Source organism: Onychostoma macrolepis, chromosome 01 (assembly GCF_012432095.1).
Source record: "Onychostoma macrolepis isolate SWU-2019 chromosome 01, ASM1243209v1, whole genome shotgun sequence".
Taxonomy (NCBI): Eukaryota; Metazoa; Chordata; class Actinopteri; order Cypriniformes; family Cyprinidae; genus Onychostoma; species Onychostoma macrolepis.
In genome coordinates, this window is record NC_081155.1 from 28,212,856 (window position 1) to 28,235,888 (window position 23,033).

A 23,033-nucleotide genomic window follows, 5' to 3' on the forward strand; every position below is an offset into this window, starting at 1 on the left:
TGGACACAGTTATAAGACTGTGGGATGGATAAAAATGTTTTCTTGTAGGCCTATTTTATTTTATGTACTTTACGTAACATTTATCCATGATAAACTTCATTTGAATGCTGTCTACATCGCGTGCAATAGCCTACAGTCCGGAAGCCTAAGCCTATGGTTAATATAATCATTTAATAATGTAATAATTTATATAATAATTTCTTAATTCAAAATAAAATATTAATAAATCCATCTCTGATATTCCCGGGTTGCTATGGTCATGCAGGTTTGTTTACGCATTAAACTCGTGGCCACAAGAAAAATATGTTGTTCCCTCAACATAAGAAGTCATGGCCATGAGAAATGAATGTTGTTCCCTCAAACATACCATCTCAAGGCCACGACATATCACATACCCATGAGTTAATATGATGTTCCCACAAATTAATATCTTGTGGCCACAACATATGTTCCCATGAGTTAATAAGTTGTGGGCACGACAAAACTAAGTGAACTGAAGACATCCCCTCCCGGTCACCGTAGTGAAGCGATAGTTTCTAGTCTATTTTTGTTGTGCTGCAAGCGCTGAATTAAAGTGACAGCGCATTGGTCGCAGTAAAAATCAACATGGATTGACACAGAAATGTAGTAATTTCACCATAAATGCATAATTAAAGTCTACTGTGTTTCATATTCAACACGTGGCTTTTTGGGTAGGTTTTAGATAAACAAGGGAACAAGATAGATGCACTTGTGGAGGTAGAAAAACAACGTTCTTTAAGATCCATGGGATTGCTTGTAATAAAGATTTAAATGCAAAAGAAAAGGCATGAGAGCATTTCTGTCAGTGGCAAGTTTTAATTTAAAATGTGATAACCTACATTAAGAAAAGTAGGCTTATGCTAGATGTGATTAGCCTAAATGCGTTGCCACTTGCTTGAGCAACTACCTTAATATACAAATCTAGAAGTCAAAAACATTGAATAATGCGTTTATATTTATTGAGTTTAAACACGAGTATGTCTATGAAAGATTGCATTACTGTACTGTGATAAAAGAGAATCACAATGCTGAAAAAAATTTCAGTAACAACTTGAAATCAATATAATGGATAAATGCTGTGTTTGTAGTAAACAGCCGTGGATCAGGAGTGGACTGCAAACGTTTTCTGTGAGAAAGCACAATGAGTCCGTGCTGCTTCTGCACCGCATTCGTAACGCACACAGACTGCATACGCACTGCAAACAGAGTATGTATGAACAGAGTATGTGAGCTCACAGTCTCCAGGAGAGCGTGGAAGTGCTGAATGGTTTAAATGTTGGCAAGAATTAAAATGAAATGCAATTTATAAAGTTGACTATGCGACACTGCCTCGATTGTGCAAGTGACAATTCCTGTGTCAACAGTGCAGCTTGCTTAGAGTGCAGACACGATGTGGTGATTTGAAGCCATTTGCGCATTTTGAGAGGTTAAGTGAGAGGCGCACGGTGATTCACACAAGGTGTTTGTGAAATTATGTCTCACAGAAAGTTTTCAAATTACTTTATAAGTTATTTAATGAAGAAACATGAATTGTACCTTACCTTCAACGTTATGATTATTTTACCGGCGCTGAACAGAGACTGAGAGGGTGCTGCTGCATGTCATACCAAACCTCTCACAGCAGGCACGTCATCAGCTTGAGATCGGTTTATGAGATCGGCCATTATAGAGACAATCATCCCAAACATCAAACATCCCAAACTGATTATCGGCCGATACTGATCAGTAGCAGATCAATCGGAGCACCCCGACCCTTGACCACAATAGAGTAATTCTAAATCATATAGTGTCACGCCGCCTTTGAGTTAATGTATGTGCCTAAAAGTGTGTAGTTCAGTGACACTCACAATCAAGCTCTTTTCCAGCTGTCAGGGCCTGATGAGCATTAATGAAGTTATGAAGGTGACACTCTGCAATTCTTCAAAAAGAATAACAAAAACACATTAGGACTGTCAGTTTTTTTCTTTTTCTTTCTTTCTTTCTTAATGCAAAGTAAAATGCAGTAAACATCACGATTTCCTTAAAATATATCACTTAATTAGTCCTAAAACATCACACCTGTCTCTGTCACAGCCCTAGGCTGACAAAATGTTAATGAGACAAAAATGACAGCTGGCTGTGGTCAGATTTTTTGTTCAGCCAATGACTGCTTTGACTGGATTTATCTCTATTGAAAGCCTGTATTTAAGACTGAAATTTTAGCATTAGATATTTAGCATCGAAAAGAAACCATGTACTTCCATAGCACTTCTAAACAGAGAGGAGAATCTAAGATATACAACATTTCTCCAAAAATTTAAAGTTATGTCTGTCTGATTGATGATAGAAACTGTGGACAATTTGTGCACTAAAACTTTTTTGTGTGTGTGTGAAGAGTTACATTGAGACATTTTAGGCTAGTTTACACTGCACCGACAGACACTAACCACTGGCAATAGACAAGGTTGACCAATCAGTGTGTTACCTGTGAAGTTTCTGAGGAACCTCAAATGCAAACTGTGTGTTTTACTTACAGAGAGCAATCATATATGTGTTGTGTTTTCTTTTCTTTCTTTTATGTTTTCATTTATTTATTCATTTATAATCATTTTATTATTCCAATTAATCATATAATTATTTATAATAATAATTTTAACCATTTGTGACCCTGGACCACAAAACCAGTCTAAGTCGCTGGGGTATATTTGTAGCAATAGCCAAAAATACTCTGTATGGGTCAAAATGATAGATTTTTCTTTTATGCCAAAAATCATTAGTATATTAAGTAAAAATCATATTCCATGAAGATATTTTGTAAATTTACTACTGTAAATATCAAAACTTCGTTTTTGATTAGTAATATGCATTGCTAAGAATTCATTTGGACAACTTTAAAGGCGATTTTCTCAATATTTAGATTTTTTTGCACCCTCAGATTCCAGATTTTCAAATAGTTGTATCTCGGCCAAATATTATCCTATCATAACAAACCATCAATGGAAAGATTATTTATTCAGCTTTCAGATAATGTATAAATCTTAAATAACGATTAAATAAGATTTTTTCTCAAAAAACTGACACTTAAGACTGGTTTTGCGGTCCAGGGTCACATTTATTTACTCATTTAATTGATTCATTAACTAATTAGTCGTTTACTGTATATTATATTATTGTTTTTTACAGTACATTTCCATTGTTGTTTAGTCTTATGACTTTGTTTCAAGGGCTGTTTGCCTTCATGAATAAGAGATATGAGGGAATGTTTATTGAAATTCAAGGTTTATGGGATGTTGTTGTTGTGGATCATTTTGGTATACCACTACTTGTTGGATTTGTGTTCATCTGATGAAGTCTGAGCATTGAAACATACACAACTAAGGCTATTCAATAAACTCTGCTCCTTTTTACCATTATAACTTTGTCTCCTGCTTCTGCTCTTCAGTGGCTTTTCTCAGTCAACTTCTTGGCTGATAGAAGACTGTTAATAAGAGTTTTGGGTATTTTGGTGTAACAGACAAGACTTGCTGTTAATGGGTTATGGGTATTAGACAACTTCGTTTGCAGTTGTTCTGTTACCAGAGAAAACAGATATTTTCTGACAGGATCTGATGTCTGGGGCTGGATCTTAATTATCTGGCGTAGAGGCATGATCTAACAATCGTCTGTCCATTTGTTTTCACAGACTGAACATGTTTAGTTGACATTTGTTGGGTCATGACATTTCTAAGCAGCGTGGTATGATTTTTTTCCAACAAACTCAGACATAGTCTGGGTATTGACGTGTTTGGTCAGTATCTTCTGGTGCAGTAAGAACTAGCCTTTAGGGTAAAATGTCCCTCAAGAATTGAAGCAGAAAACCACTAGAGGCATGTTTTGCTGGTAGTTTTAACTTTTTAATTTAATAATTATTAGAATACATGTGATTATTGGATCAGATGCACATTCACATTTTCTTTATTCATCCTAGCATATTAAAGGGGTGGTTGATTGCAATTTCACTTTTTTAACGTTAGGTAGTGTATAAGGCTGCTGTCTGAGCATAAACAATATCTGCAAAGTTACAACGCAGAAAGTTCAATGCAAACGGAGATATCTTTTAAAATTGTGGCAGTTTAATGCCTACAAATACGGCTTGGCGGGGACTACAATGAGTTACTTCCTGGGTTTGTGATGTCACAAACCCTGATAGACCCCACCCTCAGGAACATGCAACAAAGGGGCATGCACTGCTTTAGAGAAGAGGAAGAGTTGTTTCCATGCCGTCAAAACTAGGGGTGCACAAAGAAATCTATTCAAATATGAATTGCGATTCTGTCTTCAAACGATTCTAATGGATTCAAAAGTTTCAAAATCAATGTTCTAAACCAGCGGTGCTTAATCCTGTTCCTCACATCCCCCTGCTCTGAACAAACTCTGCACACGGCCAGCTAACCGATCTGAGCCCATCGCGTATTTCTGAGGGAGGGGCTTCAAAAACAGGAAATCATCAGAGCATTCATAAAAGAAGGGACAGAGCGGTGTAGAATAAAGGTAAATTATGTGAAAAATAATGCGTTTAAAAAAAAATAAAATAAAAAAAAAAAAAACCTTAACACATGTTAGACAGCACCCCATAAACAATCAAGCCTAGAAAAAAAAGAAAAAACCAACCAAAAAAAAAAAAAACCTTGGCAACCACCCCTTAATGTGGAATGATTTAATCTGAATTCAGTTTTTTACTATGACATCCATTAAAAATAGGCCTGTAAGTATTTCATATTGTGATCTACTATGTGATTAAGAACTATTTCTTTGACAGGAATTATATAATTAATAAAATTGTCAAAATATATACAGGTACATAAAATATAAGATTTAGTGTTTTACATTAATGGCAATTTAAAAGTTATATATTTTACATATTCTTCAAAAATCCAATGACAGCTGTAATAAGTTTACCCTGGCAGCTTCTTGCCACAGGTAGGGGATAATCTTACCCCAGTAGAGGGAAAGATGGCCCCTTTTCACAATTTTTTACTTTGTGCTATAAGACGTACTCTTCTTAAATGGCCATGTTCTTGTAAATTGTCATGTTATTACTAAATTCAACAGTACCAGTATGCTCTGCTTTTCTACGTGGCAACTTTCTCTGCATTCATGTTCAACTTTGACAACACTAAGGTGATCTACTCTATGCTGTTGTTCTTTTGTTCCACATCTGATTGCAAGTGTCTCACATTTACAACAGTATATTTTAAGGGCGTTTCATCTACAGAATGCCCAGAATGCATAGTATTTCAATGGCTTTTTAATGATACTGGGAGGTATAAATATACAGGTCTGTGTTTATGTGAGGAAACACTATATTGCGAACTTACCCTATTCTTAAGAAGGCAAGTGCCAGACCTGGTTGCAGCTGGTGGGCCTTTTTAGCATCTTCAATTGCTTCTAAAACACAAAAAGGTGTTTCATTATTTGATTTACATATTTCACCCTTTAAAAAAAACAAAGCTATCTACAGTCTTAAAGAATCGTATAATCAAGTTTGTTAAAAAAAAAGAAGCAAAATATACAATTCATGAAGCCTTAAAACATAATTAATGCAAAATGAAAGGGGTCATGAACTGAGAAATCAAATTTCCCTTGATCTTTTGACATATAACAGGTCAATGTACTATAAAAACATCCTGTAAGTTTCAGAACACAAAACTTACAGTTTTTAAAAAAAAGTTCTTAGACAGTTTTTGAAACTATGGCTCCATTACTCAAAACTCTACACACAAAACCACAAAACACAGACAACGTCCCACACATCTTGCAAAAGCAAACCCTTCTTTCAAAACTATTTTAAAAATGGTATTATTGCATAGTAACTCTACACACAAACATTAATAACATAATAAACCACGTACATGCCAAACTACACATAGATGTGAAAAATGTAAAACACTGCTCCCGTGTGCCTTTTGCAGTGGAGTGCATAGGCCTTTTTTCATAATCACACATACTGTATATGCCATGTGTCTAAACAAGATGTCCAGGACCTCCAGCAGAAATACAGGCCTATAACATCAAAAATACAGCAGTATATTTCATTGTACACATGGGGTACTTTTTATCACTGTGTTCACCAAACCCATCTTGAGTGTTTGCTGCTAAAAAGCAAATTTTTTAGTTTCATCTGACCATAGAAGCCAATCCCATTTTTCTTGAAACCCTCCCAAACAACATGTGGTGATGTAGGTGCTGTTTGACAATTTTTATTTTTATTTTTTAAGGTTTTCTGACCCCGAGACTCAAATATTTTCTGCAATTCTCCAGCTGAGAATATAGACCTATTCAATTGGCGGCCCGTGGGCCCAATCCGGCCCGCCAATCATCTTCATCCGGCCCGAGGAAGAGTAAGCAGGTTGCACATTCGCCTTGAATTGTTTTTGGACTAATTAGTTTGTCCACAAGGTGACAACACTGGCCCGGGCCAGCCAAAAAGAAAGACGTAATAACAACAATCTACTGGAGATCGTAGATGGCGAGATGGCAGCATTGGCAAGCGGTTATGTGAGGGAGTTATGAGATATCCACAATTATATCGTTAGTTTAAACAAGTTTAAAGACTTTATCGTTATCGGTCATAACTTCTGGCGAGAAATAGCGCCAAAGTATAGTTTGAAAATCTGCGCGTTTGGCTGTAGCTACTCATAAACTGAGTAGAACTTTGTGCGCTTAAGACAAGCGCACAAAACCACACACGATGTAAAAATACGTGGTTTTGGCGAGTTACCTCATAAACACAGTCTTAAATCAGTTATAAAATCCTGAATGACCGTAAAGAGTAGGGAGAAAATTGGATGTTACATCCGCATCATGTGCATCAGGTTTTATTAAAGAAACAGCGCTGCTTTTAAAGTGAAACCTGCTGTAGGCTGCTTGATATAAATCAAAGAACTAAAGAAAAAGAGAAATCACTTGACTGCTCTGCTTGCGGATTAATTTTTGTAGCTTGAATAAAGAATAAATCAATATAGTTTATGCATACAATTTATAGTTTGTGAAAATTGTTTTAAGTTCACTTATAAAAAGTTATATTTTTAAGTAAAAATAATATAACATTTAAATTATACTGTAATATTAAATGGCTATAATTAATGGCTAAAATTAAAGGGAAAAAATGGATTTAGAGACAACAGTAACATTATTTGTATCAATGATACTTCATTAACAATAGGCTAGTAAAAAGATGCCATTAAACATATTTAAAATATAGGCTACCATCTTTATGTTGTTTCTATATTAATTTGGAAGTTCAGTGTGGAAATATGACAACACAAATATATTAATGTGTGTTTAGTCACATTATTTGAATTAATTACAGAAAGAATGTGTGAATTTAAATTTTTTATTTTTTTTATTGAATGGCAGACAGCACTAATGTTAACCTTTTGTGTTACTGTTGGTAATATTAGTTAATTTTACAGCTGAATATGCATTTAAATTTAATATCCAATTTTATAGGCCCCCCCAAAAAAAGATTGGGACAGCCCCCCACATCCTTGGCCCCCTTCAAATGTTCAATTCGATAATCCGGCCCTCAAATAAAGTTAATTGAATAGCCCTGACGATATAGACACACGTCCTCTTCCAGGCAGTTTTATAACATTTTATGTTGATTGGAAATTCTTAATTATTGCCCTGATGGTGGAATTGGGAATTTTCACTGCTCTAGCTCTTTTCTTAAAGCCACTTCACTAATTTGTGAAGCTCAATTGTCTTTTGCTGCACATCAGAAATATATTCTTTGGTTTTTCTCATTGTGATGCATGATTAAGGGAATTTGGGCTTTGTTTTCCCTCCTATTTATATTTCTGTGAAACAGGAAGCCATGGCTGGATAATTTCATGTTCATAATCACCCTGGAGTGAGTGCTCAAAATTGTGAATATGAATGAAATATACTTCTGAGATATTTTACTCATAAGAATTTCTAGGGGTGCCAATAATTGTGTCCAACGTGTATTTGAGAAAAACATTTATTTCAGAATGATATTTCCCCCCATTTTAAATTCTTATTATCCAATGAAAGGTTAGATTTTTGTCAATTTTTTAAAATAAAAGATCAAAAAGGATTAACAATGCAGATTAATTTTCACAGCCTTCTTTGATCATATTTATCAAGGGTGCCGATATTTTTGGCAATGACTGTATATACAATTGATAAACTTTACACAGTTATGCAACTGAACTGAATCAATACTGAACTGACTTGAGCTACTGCCTTGTTAGAGCTTGTATGCATATTCAGTGGTTCGATACAGGGTTCGATTTGAGGGGTGATGGCATCCCCCTGGTTGAAAAGACAAAAAGCATTCCCTCTGTAAAACCACCATCCCTCTAACCATCCCCTTTAGATTAAGAATGTTGTGTATTAGGCAAAACTTATTGTGCAAATTAAATGTTAAAATTCTCTACTTATGATAATTCACGAACTAAATAACGGCGATTGGCCAATCAGAACTCCTTACTAGCCTAAAAATATGAAAAGTAGCCTTCAACACACAAATAACATTTTAAGTTACTTCCATTTCTGAACAAATTGATGTCATAAATACATGAGTCTGATTTTTGTTTTAGTTGTCAGAATCTATCTTACATAAAAAATCACAAACTATCAAGACGGTGAAAAAAACAACGTCAGAATAAAGCCAGAAGTGCCGAAAGTGCCAGATTTGGCCCAGACTCTTGCCAGCCAAGCATAAGAATACTAATGTAAATTGTTTAACAGATTAATCGCGTACTTTAGTTTGCTGCATGTTTAAAAAAACACGCTAAACATAAGTTTTTGAAAGGAAAAAAAAAATTAATAAAAATAAGTCACGTAGCCTATTTGAATACTTTTACATTTGAATACTACCAGCAGGCCTACAGCATATTATAAACACACATAGCCTAGGCTATTTTAGTTCCCCTCACTCCACAACAAATCCTTTAAATTTAACCGTATTCAGAACAGACCAAGAATGAAAAAAAAAAAGTATTCAATTCCAATGAATAAATATAATATAAAGCAGTATATAATATAACAATATAGGCTTAGCTATATAAACAATCCAAAACAAATAATTTAAAGCGAAACAAAGTATGGGCTCACATACCGCTCTCATTCAGCACAAATCCAAATGTTTCTATATATTTGCAATGTATTTGAAGCTAAACCATTATTTATTAAATTAACTGGGGCTTTGTACGTTCCAATATCGACTAAAAAAAAAATCATAGATGAACAAAAATGTGCCACAGTGGAGTGGCTCATGCTGTACGGCACAGATACATTTATACATTACACAGATAATACATTTAAATTGACTAGTTTAACTTTTTATCTGTTTACGTGATTCTATGTTTTATTTTAATAATGAACAGGCATGAGGTACTGGCGCGATCAAATAGCTGAAACATACAACTTCTGCATTTTTAGTCATACAGTAGAGCATAATTCGAGCATAGATTGAAGAATACTAAAGATTATTAAAATTTTTATAAAGTGAACACTTATGTGATAAATGCAGGGAAATAGTTAGGCTGACAGAGAAGATTTTAGAACTAGAGACACACATCCAAACTTTAGTTGAGGACTTAATGTGAGGGCTGTCGATACGGCTTTGGATGCGACTAGCTCAGGGAGTCCTGTACATTGTTCGGTTCCGGTTACAGAGCCTCCGCAGCAGGGCAACTGGGTGACTGTGAGGCGGCATAGTCGCGGGTCAAAACACCGCTCTTCCGTTCTGATCAAAACATCAAACAGGTTCTCCCCACTCAGTGACGCACCCACTGAGAAACCTGATGAAAGTGCTCTAGTTATTGGTGATTCTATTGTACGGAACATGGAAATAGACACCAGCCACCATAGTCCAATGTTCACCAGGAGCCAGAGCGCCTGACATCTTGGCAAATTTAAAAGTGCTGGCTAATGCTAAACGTAAATTCAGTAAGATTGTTATCCACGTCGGCGCTAATGATGTTTGACTTCGCCAGTTGGAGATCACTAAAAATAATGTTAAAGAGGTGTGCGAATTTGCAAGTACGATGTCAGACACTGTAATATGCTCTGGTCCGCTCCCTGCTTACCGGGGTGATGAGATACATAGCAGACTGTCCTCACTCAATGGCTGGAAGTGGTGCCCACAGAATAACATAGGTTTTATAGACAATTGGACGAGTGGGGCAGACCTGACCTGTTGAAAAGAGATGGTCTTCATCCCTCCTGGCGTGGTGCCGCTCTTCTCTCTAGAAATATGGCACATAGTCTTAGAGTTCGTACTTGACTAACTGGGGCCCAGGTCAGGAAGCAGACAGACTGGCTAAACCGACCGTCTGCTGAATTAATCAAAAGTAGGTCATTACACTTAAATCAAAATCGCAACATGGACTAGTATCTGTAAATATTAAGCTGCAAAAGTTGATTCAAATGTGAATCCCCCATGTTCTGCGAGTCTCTGTGTGAATGAAGGAATGGCAGAGACGCGCTTTTTTTTTTTTTTACACTACACACACACTGAAGTGCGCGTGACGCTTGCGCTGATTTCAGCATCTGCCATCTCAATGAGGAAATAAATACATAAACAGCATCTCCAGAGCTGCTCTTAGAGTCACTTCACGAGCATTTACCGTTTCTTTTGAGTAAAACCAGTGTCATATCATATAGCTACACACAGAAATTTAAAGGAATTCACGGCAACCCGTCAAAATAAAGGTTTATCTTAAAGACATTGTGCCAGAAATATATTACTATTATTTAGTAGAATGTATGTGATACTATTACTACTGTTGAAAAAAATTAATATTTATTTTTAAAGAAATAAATCACACAATATTTCTTCCATATTTTAATTTTAATAGTAAATCTCCTTTATTTACCAAAAAAATAAAATGTGTTTAAATTTAATTAAAAGACAAATTAAATTTGGGTGAAACTTTATTGTTTTTTATACTTTTATTAGTTGCGGAAAAACTTAAACAATTGAAATAAGTATAAAAGAATGGCATTGATTTTTGTACATTTTATTTTTGTTTGACTTTATTATTAAAAATAGTGTTTTTTAATTAGCATGTGGTACCGAAATTGGTACCGAGAACCGTGGATTTTCACTGGTATCGGTACCGAATACTGAAATTTTGGTACCGTGACAACACTACTCAGCACATAGAGACTCTTTCACCTAGATGGCTCACTATAGAGATCGTGTCTGTTCCCCGAACTAAAAAATACAAAAAAACGTCCAAACCAATTTACGAGTATCAATTTAATTGATGTTCAACAAATAAAAAAAATGTATATAACACAGAGAAACAAATGATAAAGCTTGGCTTACTGAATAGCAGGTCCCTTTCTACAAAAGCGCTTTTTGTAAATGATATGATCACTGATCATAACCTAGATGTGCTCTGTTTGACAGAAACTTGGCTAAAACCAGATAAATACATTATTTTAAACAAGTCTACCCCCCAAGATTACTGTTATAAAAATGAGCCGCGTCCAAAAGGCAGAGGGGGAGGAGGTGTTGCTACAATTTATAGCAATATTCTCAGAAGACAGGCCTTTGAAGTAATGGTGATTCATATAACATTATCTAGAGAAACAAGTGTTAATTATAAATCCCCTGTGATATTTGTACTGGCTACTCTATACAGACCACCAGGGCACGATACAGACTTTATTAAAGAATTTGCTGATTTTCTATCAGAGTTAGTGCTGGCTGCAGATAAAGTCTTAATTGTTGGTGATTTTAATATCCACATTGATAATGAAAAAGATGCATTAGGATCAGCATTCATAGACATTTTGAACTCTATTGGGGTTAGAAAACGTGTCAGGACCTACTCCTTGTCGAAATCATACTCTAGATTTAATACTGTCACATGGAATTGATGTTAATGGTGGTGAAATTCTGCAGCAGAGCGATGATATCTCAGAACAACCTGATGATATAACAGAAACTATGGACTCTCTGTTTTCTAGCACTTTAGATACGGTTGCTCCTTTACGCTTAAGGAAGATTAAGGATAAGAGTCCAACACCGTGGTATAATGAGCACACTCGCGCCCTAAAGAGAGCAGCCTGGAAAATGGAGCACAGCTGGAGGAAAACCAGACTAGAGGTATTTTGTATTGCTTGGCGGGAAAGTACCCTATCCTACAGAAAAGCATTAAAAACTGCTAGATCTGATTACTTTTCATCTCTTTTAGAAGAAAACAAACATAACCCCAGGTATTTATTCAATACAGTGGCTAAATTAACAAAAAATAAAGCATCATCAGGTGTTGACATTGCCCAACAGCACAGCAGTAATGACTTTATGAACTATTTCACTTCCAAGATCGATACTATTAGAGATAAAATTGTAACCATGCAGCCGTCAGCTACAGTATCACATCAGATAGTGCACTATAGATCCCCTGAGGAACAATTCCACTCATTCTCTACTATAGGAGAGGAAGAATTGTATAAACAAATGGGTTGGCAAGATGAGAAATTCAAAAATCTTTTAAAAACTTGTTTTATAAGCATGCATCAGGTATTTTAAAATGTACACAGTGTGTTTATGTTGATTTTATGTAGTTAAAAATTACATTTCTACCATTTTTCACAAAAGTTAAGACTGATATACAAGAAAATGTCAAATAGTGTAACTGCCAAAAAATTTGAAATATTAAATATTTTATCCACCTAGATGGCATGCAAGCTTACTCATAGAAATAAATACTTCATTTTAAAATATCACAAAAATAGATTTTATTAGAGTTCTCTAAATGTACATTTTAATGTGTGTTTGCAATATTTGGCAGGACAAATGTGTGACCAAACAAATTATTTTCTAAATAATCTTTGACAAATTATGTAAAAAAATTTAAAAACCATATTATTGTGCTAAACTAGATGATTACATTTTATTCCACAAATTTTCCTGTATATAATTATATTTTTATGAAAAATACTGGTTACACCAATTGACAAAAACCAGTTACACCACCTGACCATGTTGCTTCTAAAGCCAAAGGCCATTGTTTGTTGAAGAAATTGACACTGAATATCAAGCATGACTGTCAACAAGGTCAGCTGAAGTGTTTTTTTTTCTTTCAGTGCTTAAAAAAAAACCCCAAAAAACTGGCAACACAAAATTATCATAGTGATGAACAGTGAACTCGTGTCTCGTATTGTAATTACAGTTAAGAAACAATATTTGACAAGAAATCATAGTGATGAACAGTGAACTCATGTCTCGTATTGTAATTTTAATTTTCATATTGTAATTTCATATTGTATTGTGGCATCTATTGGGGAAAAAGGGGCTCTTATATCATTAATTATAAAATGTCAGAAATTTAATGAATTGTATTTTACAGATGTAAATGGTAATCTTTGGTTAACATTTTTAATCACTGAATTTATGTTCAAATGTACTCACCCCACTTCCTTCTGCTACATTATTAAATCATTTATGTATATTATGATACTATAGACTGCTTAAAGGGATAGTTCACCCAAAAATGAAACCCCACCTTTAAGCCATCCTAGGTGTATATGACTTTCTTCTTTAAAATGAATACAACTGGAGTGACACTAAAAGTGAATTGGTGATATTCAATAGTCCAATAAACTGCATCCATCCATCATAAAAAAAATGAAAACTAAAAACTCCAGGGGGTTAATAAAGTAGCCTGACTATGTCAGACTTCGTACTTCTGCTCAATTTCATTTCGCTTCTATACTTAGTCTGATATAGCAAACCATCTCTCAGTTTATCTCCGGCTCCGCAGCAGCCGGGCCAATCAACGAACAGAGGGAGGGCTGAGAGCCGTGATGTAGACGCTAAGCGCCAAATTTAAGATTGTAGTTCAGGTGAGGGAAATCTAAAACGACAGCGGACATGGAGACACGGGATGCCGTTCGCTCTGTTGTGGAAAATATTCCCAGCATTTGCCAACTGAAGCCCGAACAAGAAGAGTGTTTGGTTCACATTTTGAATGGAGGTGATGTTGTGGCCCTACTCCCGACAGGTTTTGGGAACAGTTTTATTTATCAACTGTTACCGATTGTCAGCGAGAAACTGGGGAGGCCAAAGTTCGGCAAGGCGATAATTGTGGATGTGTAGATTTACTTCACATAATCTGCAAAAGTCGTTAACAGCCATTTTCACTCCGGTATTTCGCTCTATGTTTTTGTTTTCACCGCATACCTGTGTTTACAGCGGAAGTTCGAGGCGGCTGAGCCAGCTTGATTGGCTTACATGTACACCAATGATTTTAAACTTCAGACAAGCACCCTCCCACGAGAAAGTAAACGCTTGTCATTTATGCCATTCCAGACTCCGTCTACGAAGCAAAGCGAAGTAGCAGAGTTTGGTATTACCAGGCTATTAATAAAGCCCTCCTGAAGCAAATCAATGCGCGTTTTAAGAAAAATATTCATATTTAAAACTTTATAAACCGTAATAGCTTCTGCTATCTGTCGTGCTTGCGTTCAAGAGAGAGTGGCATTCCAGTGTATGATGTAGGACGTAGCGTAAGCACTAGTGAGAATATGCTAGTCTCGCGAGAACTAAGTTTTGTTTACAGCAAAGGAAAACCAATCTCCTCTTGGCTTATATTAAAAATCCTTTGACATTTTTCTTTACAAATACTCATTTTGTACTTCTAATTCGTGACCAGTGCTTTGTTTTGCTCTCTCCTCTACGATTCCATGTTCTTCACTTCTCACCAGAGCTTATGCTACGCCTACGTCCTCAGCATCCGCTTGAACACCACTCTCGTGAATGCGTGTGCGGCAGTTAGTGGAAGCTAGAAATTACGGTTTATAAAGTTTTAAATATGGATATTCTGCTGACAAAAGCACACTGGTTTGCTTCATGAGGCCTTTCTTAACCCCCGGAGCCATCTGGAGTACTTTTTTATGATGGATGGATGCAGTTTATTGGACTTCTATTAGACTACTGAATATCACCCATTCACTGCCATTATAGTGCTTGGAAGAGTCAGGACATTTTTTTAGTATAATGCTGATTGTATTCGTCTGAAAGAAGAAAGTCATATGCACCTTGGATGGCTTGAAATTGAGTAAATCAGGTGGTAATTTTCATTCTTGGGTGAACAATACCTTTAAAATGTTAAGTGAACGTAATAGAAATATGCATTAAAGCTAGTCCAAACATTTCAAAAACACTAATGTTGTGCAGTTATTGAGATGCACCTGTTTACCTAACAATACCTGACCATACCCTTAAAAATGTCAAATTATCTCACATTTTAAAGACAGTTACTAACCTTTGCATGCAGCAGTTAGTATCACCAGAGGTCCTTCTCTGTGATATAATTTGCTGTCACATGATCTTCTTGCAAAGTATTAACAAAATGTCTCCTTGAATGGTGGTTACACCACCTTGACACTCAAAGAATTTGTCTTGACTCCCCTAATTCCCCAATTTAATTATAATATTCAGAACAATGGTGCTCCATTTACTTTTATTTACTATTAAATGGTACTAATGTACGATTATGCCAAACTAGCTGATCTGGTGTTTTATTGAGAATTTCACCTTTTTTAAACAAGATACATGTTTTGGTACAAGGTTTTTACGATTACACCACATTGACATCTTTGCAATAATCCCCCAAATATTCTCTCAAAATTAATTAAAACCAGAAGTTTTAGACTTGGTCCACAAAAAAGAGAATGCATGCAATTACTTCGCATATTTATTTTGAAATTTTAAACCTTTTAAATTTAATTAAACCATATGGACACAAAAAGATTTTGCGTACATGTCATTGACCCACAAACCAAAAACATGTTAGACCCTATTCCATCTACTGGCGGTGCTTCCAGAAGTCATAGACCCTCTTTTGGGTATTATTAATTCGTCATTGCCATTAGGATATGACCCCAAAACCTTCAAATTGGCTGTTATTAAGCCTCTCATTAAAAAAACACAACTTGACCCCAAAGATCTAGTTAATTACAGACCTATCTCGAATCTCCCTTTTCTGTCAAAGATACTAGAAAAGGTAGTATCCTCACAATTATATTCCTTCTTAGAGAAAAATGATATCTGTGAGGATTTCCAGTCAGGATTTAGACCGTTTCATAGTATTGAGACTGCTCTCATCAGAGTTACAAATGACCTGCTCTTATCATCGGATCGTGGTTGTATTAGTGCTACTGGATCTTAGCGCTGCGTTCAACACTATCGACCACAACATTCTTTTCAGTAGACTAGAAAACTTTGTTGGCATTAGTGGAAGTGCATTAGCATGGTTCAATTGTACTTATTGTACTTATCTGACTGCCATCAATTCGTAGCAGTGAATGAAGAGGTATCATATCGATCACAAGTGCAGTATGGAGTACCTCAAGGCTCAGTACTAGGGCCATTACTTTTCATGCTTACATGTTACTCTTGGGAAATATCACCAGGAAACACAGGGTTAGCTTTCACTGTTATGCTGATGATACTCAGCTCTATATTTCTTTGTGGCCCGGTGAAACACACCAAATTGAGGAACTAATGGAATGCATAGTCAATATAAAAAACTGGATGATGAGTAATTTCTTATTGCTAAATTCTGAAAAAACAGGGGTGTTAATTATCGGACCTAAAACCCCCACATGTAATAACCTAGAACACTGTCTAACACTTGATGGCTGCCCTGTCAATTCTTCGTCATCAGTCAGGAACCTAGGTGTGCTATTTGATAGCAATCTCTCCTTTGACAGCCACGTTTCTAGCATTTGTAAAACTGCATTTTTTTCATCTTAAAAATATATCTAAATTGAGACCTATGCTCTCAATGTCAAATGCAGAAATGTTAATTCATGCGTTTATGACCTCTAGGTTAGAATATTGTAATGCTTTATTGGGTGGCTGTTCTGCACGCTTAATGAACAAACTACAGATGGTTCAAAATGTAGCAGCTAGAGTTCTTACTAGAACCAGAAAGTATGACCATATTAGCCCGGTTCTGTCAACACTGCACTGGCTCCCTATTAAACATCGTATATATTTTAAAAACTTAATCACTTATAAAGCCCTGAATGGTTTAGCTCCTCAGTACTTGAGCGAGGTCTTATCGCATTATTGTCCTACACGTCCACTACGTTCTCAAAACTCTGGCCATCTGATAATACTTAGAATATCAAAATCAACTGTGGGTGGCAGATCATTTTCCTATTTAGCGCCTAAACTCTGGAACAATCTACCGAACACTGTTTGGGAGGCAGACACACTCTCAGTTTAAATCTAGATTGAAGACTCATCTCTTTAACCTGGTGTACACAACACACTAATACGCTTCTAATATTCAAATCCGTTCAAGGATTGTTAGGCTGCATTAATTAGGTCAACCGGAACCGGGAACACTTCCCATAACACCCGATGTACTTGTTACATCATAAGAAGAATGGCATCCAAGCTAATATTAGTCCGTTTCTTTCTTATTCCGAGGTCACTGTAGCCACCCGATCCAGTTCGTATCCAGATCAGATGGTGGATCAGCACCTAGAGATGACCTAGGTGCTGATAAAATATAATAAAATACCTAACTACATAATACTACTATTGTTAGAAATTGCAACAAAATTAAAATAGAAATATAAACTTTTGAACTGCGGGTTTTGTCTGGTCAGAGGAGAACTGGCCCCCCGACTGAGCCTGGTTTCTCCCAAGGTTTTTTTTTTCTCCATTCTGTCACGGAGGGAGTTTTGTGTCCTTGCCGCTGTCGCCTCTGGCTTGCTCAGTTGGGGATACTTAATTTCTAGCGATTATCGCCGATTTGATTGCACAGATACTATTTAAACTAAACTGAGCTAGACAATGACATCTCTGAATTCAATAATGAAATGCCTTTAACTGAAAATTGAAAATTGAGTGTTTAATCTTATCATTATACATTACTGACACTCTATCCTCCAATTTGATACTGTTAAGTGCTTTGACACAATCTGTATTGTAAAAGCGCTATATAAATAAAGGTGACTTGACCTCTACAGCCCTGAATGCCAGCGGAGACCAGGACACCTAGATGAGCCCCAGAGACAGATCCCCAGTGAAGACCTCGTCACATAGACAGCCATCGGGACAAGACCACGGGAACCAGATGAGTCCTTACACAATCTGACTTTGCTGTGGTTAGAATTGAACTGCTGGTTTCGTCTGACCAGAGGAAGACTGGCCCCCAACTGAGGTTTTTTTTTTTTTTTTTCATACCATCACCTATGGAGTTTTGGTTCATTGCCGCTGTCGCCTCTGGCTTGCTTAGTTGAGGACACTTCATTTCCAGCGATATCGTATCATTTTGCGGTCAAAACTGACTGCACCACACAAGCAGCGTACACATATAGGATGCCCGTATAGTATACTGCTTTAGCAGTAAGTAGATAAAAAAAAAGTAGATAGCATGAAGAACACATAGACATGAACTGTAGAGATCAATTTAAGAAACTCGAATAGAGTACGGAAACATACCCTGTGCGAGTTATTGTTTTTCATGTTTAAAATACGAGAATGCAATTTTCCCCGAATATCCAAAATACTGCAAATATGACATTGATTTTATATAACCATTCAACAAAAAAGGTAATATTAAGTGTATATTTTACATTTTAAATGTAGCCTACATTTTAAACAATATTGTTTGTTATATTTTACAACAAAATAATAATAGATCCAATGAAATCCGTAACAGAAATGGTGCGCGTCTCCAAGCAACAGTGGTGAAGTCCTTAGTGAATGAATCTGCAGCTTTGAACCATTCGGAGTCAGTGATTAATAACCCATTCATAACTACAACCATTTGCTGTCTGTCTGTCTGTCTGTCTGTCTGACCCGACGCCTCGCTCATTAAAACAGTGACTTACCGTCACCTACTGGCGATTTTAGTTTTGAATCTACAAGAATCACTTAGTTTTGCCACCATTTATTGCTTTATTTATTATATTAATACACTTAATGGAATGTTAAGAATATGACAAATTACATACAATTAATAAAGGCTAGAAAAACTTTGCCTCTATAACGGTAAAAGAACAATGCACCTGTAAATCAATTTATTAAGCCACGTTAAGCACGCTTTTCTATGGGGAAGGAAACGCTTATGCAGTTCAGCTCATATTCTGGGCTTACCTGCTTTCCTATGTGTATTATTTATTAATAAACTGTATATTGAACTCTGCCTTTTTATACCACTGTCTTAGTCCATTAATTAAGCATTTTCTTTCTATGGGGGATACCTAACATGCAATTTAGAGGGGTAAAATTAATATTCTAAATTTTAAATAAATCTCTATGAACCGCTCCATTGTGAACGTACGGAGCTGTATGAACCACTACAAGCTATAAAGTAAACAGGAAGTGTTTGTCCGAACTCAACTGGTTTTGTGAGAGAACGCAAATGCTTTGCAGAGAACCCAAATATATTTGCGAGGGAACGCAAAGTTTCTTGAGGAAACACAAATGTATTGCGAGAGAATGCAACAAATCTGGAAAAAAACAAAAAAATTCTTTCCACCCCGAATTTTTCCACTCACTCACTTTCCACTTTGAGGGCTCCGTAGTCATCCCACACATCATGGATGTGCATTTTCTATAATAAAAATACATGTGATGTCTTATGTAATTAGCATCACACAAACAATATAATTCTTATTCTCAAGGATTAAAGATTACCCAGGTGAAAAACAAGTACACTTCCATAATGTACTTAAAGTGCTCTATTTTTGCGCATTAATTTTATACTTAATATACTAAAAATGATTCTTTAGTACTTAAGATAAACTTAAGATCATCTAAGTGTACTCAATTGTGCTATTTTGAGACACCATGAATATGAACTAAAATGCACTTTTAACATACTATCTCTGCATTTAAAAAATGTATTTAGTTACCACTTGTAGCACACTTGAGCCCATCTTTCATACACAAGTACACTCAAGTGTGCTACAAGTGGTAACTAAATGCAGAGATAGTATGTTAAAAGTGCATTTTAGTTCATATTCATGGAGTCTCAAAATAGCACTTGAGCACACTGATCTTAAGTTTATCTTAAGTACTAAAGAATAATTTTTAGTATATTATGTACAAAATTAGTGCGCGGAAATAGAGCACTTTAAGTACATTATGGAAGTGTAGTTGTTTTTCACCTGGGTAAACAGGAAAAAAAGAAAGCACGACCACCAATTAGGTGGCAATATGCAATAAGTATGCAAATGCCCATTGAACAAGAGAGACACACACACAAACACACATGTATGTATGCATGCATGTATATATTAGGGCTGTCAATGTTATGCGATTAATTCAAAAATTCTTAATGTGTTAAAATAACTTAACACAATGAACTCAAAATTACTGTAACAGTTTCTATTCAAAACCTTTTACACGATTTCTCTACTGTGTTTGCAAACAGATCATTTTAAGCCACTAAACTCCGGGAAAGTTTCCAGTCCAATGTAGTCCAGTAAGTGAATGGTTGGTTTAGGGGTTTTTGGCATCTCCATGTGGTCCTCCTGTTCAGTATCGAAACTTGACTTGTCTACACATACTATACACTATGAATTCTGAAGTGTATTTTTTTTTTTAATATGTGTCTTTAATTAATTAATTTGTGCACAAAAAAAATAATTAATTATATGAACTTCTTAGTATCCTCCAGTCTCCAATTATCCTTTTTTAAAAGATATCTAAATTTATCTTGAAAGAAGCTTGCAGAAAACACAGTTTTACGAGAATCACCCTTCAGACTTTTGGTTTACTTTGCTGGATATAGTAAATAAAGACAAAATTAACATGTTAAACAAGATAAATAGTATATGCTTAATTTCATGATAGTTGTGCGATTAATCACGAATAATGACACAAAAAGGGAGTGATTAATCAGCTAAAAAAAATTACAAATTTTAATATATTGACAGCCCTATTTTATATCATTCTCAGAGGTCATTTACGGAATTTCTTTTAGCAGTGACGAAAAAATCTGAAGGACTGACAGATTACACTGAGGGTGATCTATTGTAATTTGTAACTGTAATTCCCACCCCTGTCCAGCTGGTGACGAGTGCGCTCCAGTGTGGCAGCAGATCATCAGCCTCCAGAACAAAAAGGGTCATTAGTCTTTTGCTATGCGTTTCATCACGCACAGGTGAGTACCCAGTTTAAGTCCGTCATAATAATCAAGTCATAATACTAACTTTATAATTGCATAACGGTTTCTACTCCAAATTGTCTTTTTGAAATATAAATATTTATATTTATACCATAAGCTTAACATTTATTCAAACATACATGAAATATTGAAGAACAGTAAAAAAGGTGATGAATATGTAATATGGTGCTAATAATTAGCTAAATGCGCCTCACTGTAGTTATTTTTCTAAAATGTAACATTACACGACATTGTTTTCAAACTGTTTTATTTACATATTTTCACGATTTAAACACTGATTGAGCGATTATATCAGACAAGAGATGGACTCTTTCAACACACCTTCAGCTGTATATTCGTGTAACTGGTAGTAAAACGAAAGAGATGGCCAGTTCTCATGCACTTTGTGCTGCCGCTTGATCTGAGGTGCCTACAGCGATCTATCACGCCACATTAAAGAGGCCAAAATTGTATTTATAGCTTGAATTTCCTAATAAAATGGACAGAATTTGAAATCTGAGACTTTGTTTCAAATTAAAAGTAATAAAGCACAAAGCTTAGCCTATTGCAATTTATTGGATGGGAAGCCACTATGTACTGTTCATTAACCCTTTAATTTGGGGCTTTGGGACCTGTTGCCCCGCAGCATCTTTCCCTGCCACTCCCGTTGTGGCGTGACCTGGGCTGGGGATTAAGTTGCGGTATGTTGTAGCCATGGTGGGATCAGACGCAACCCCAATAATTAAATATTTATTAATTTATAATTTAATACTATTATTATTAATATTATTATTACTTGCTCACTTCATTGTCCTCCACCCATTCCCAGTCTTAATGAAGTCATTATTATTATGGTTATTATTGTTGCTAATAACATTTGTTGTCTATTTTTTTCTTTTCTTTTTTAAATCCAACACTTTACAATAAGGTCCCATTAGTTAACATTAGTTAAGGCAGGTTAGCATTAAACAATGTGCAATAGCTAATTTTTGCAGTAGTTAATATATGTTAACGTTGATTAATAAAAATACAACCATTTATTGTTAGGTATGATGTTAGCTCCATTGTATAACAGGGCTGCCAACTCTCACGCATTCAGCGTGAGACTCATGCAGTTGACACTTTTCTCACACCATACATCCATTTTCTCACGCAGTCAAAAGCACTTCAAGTTAAAACTATAGTAATAGGATATTGGCGAGACAGATTTGGTAAAGGCTTCAGTGTATATATGTTAGCGCTCTGGAAATCGACAAAAGATTCTATTTACGTGTTTTCGTTGCGCTGAGAAATGTAGCCAATCACAGACATCTCTGTTGATTTCTTGAACACAGTGATTGGCCACTTCAGAATTAGAGAAGACTTCAGAATTAGAGACACGCATCCAAACTTTAGTTGAGGACAGCAAGAATGTAAGAGCTGTAGATACTGCTTTGGATGCAACTAGCTCAGGGAGTCCTGTACATTGTTCGGTTCCGGTAGAGCCCGTGCAGCAGGGCAACTGGGTGACTGAGGCGGCCTAGTCGTGGGTCAAAACATCCCTCTTCCGTTCCGATCAAAACATCAAACAGGTTCTCCCCACTCAGTGATGCACCCACTGAGAAACCTGTTGAAAGTGCTCTAGTTATTGGCGATTCTATTGTACGGAACGTGTAAATAGCGACACCAGCCACCATAGTCCAATGTTTACCAGGAGCCAGAGCGCCTGACATCTTGGCAAATTAAAAAAGTGCTGGCTAATGCTAAACGTAAATTCAGTAAGATTGTTATTCACGTCAGCGCTAATGATGTTCGACTTCGCCAGTCGGAGATCACTAAAAATAATGTTGCAAATACGATGTCAGACACTGTAATATGCTCTGGTCCCCT

General features: G+C 35.9%; 1 protein-coding gene across 4 annotated transcripts in view; it reads right to left on the reverse strand.

Moving 5' to 3' along the window:
- The window catches only part of sugt1 (SGT1 homolog, MIS12 kinetochore complex assembly cochaperone), a 95,975-nt gene that overhangs the window by 41,215 nt on the left and 31,727 nt on the right, over positions 1-23,033 (reverse strand). For all 4 annotated transcript variants that reach the window (XM_058787763.1, XM_058787774.1, XM_058787746.1 and 1 more), the window contains exons 4-5: positions 5,358-5,427; positions 1,869-1,939 (exon numbers count right to left, since the gene is read on the reverse strand). In XM_058787763.1, the coding sequence (XP_058643746.1) occupies positions 1,869-1,939; positions 5,358-5,427 (141 nt within the window). The remainder of the gene's footprint in view (positions 1-1,868; positions 1,940-5,357; positions 5,428-23,033) is intronic.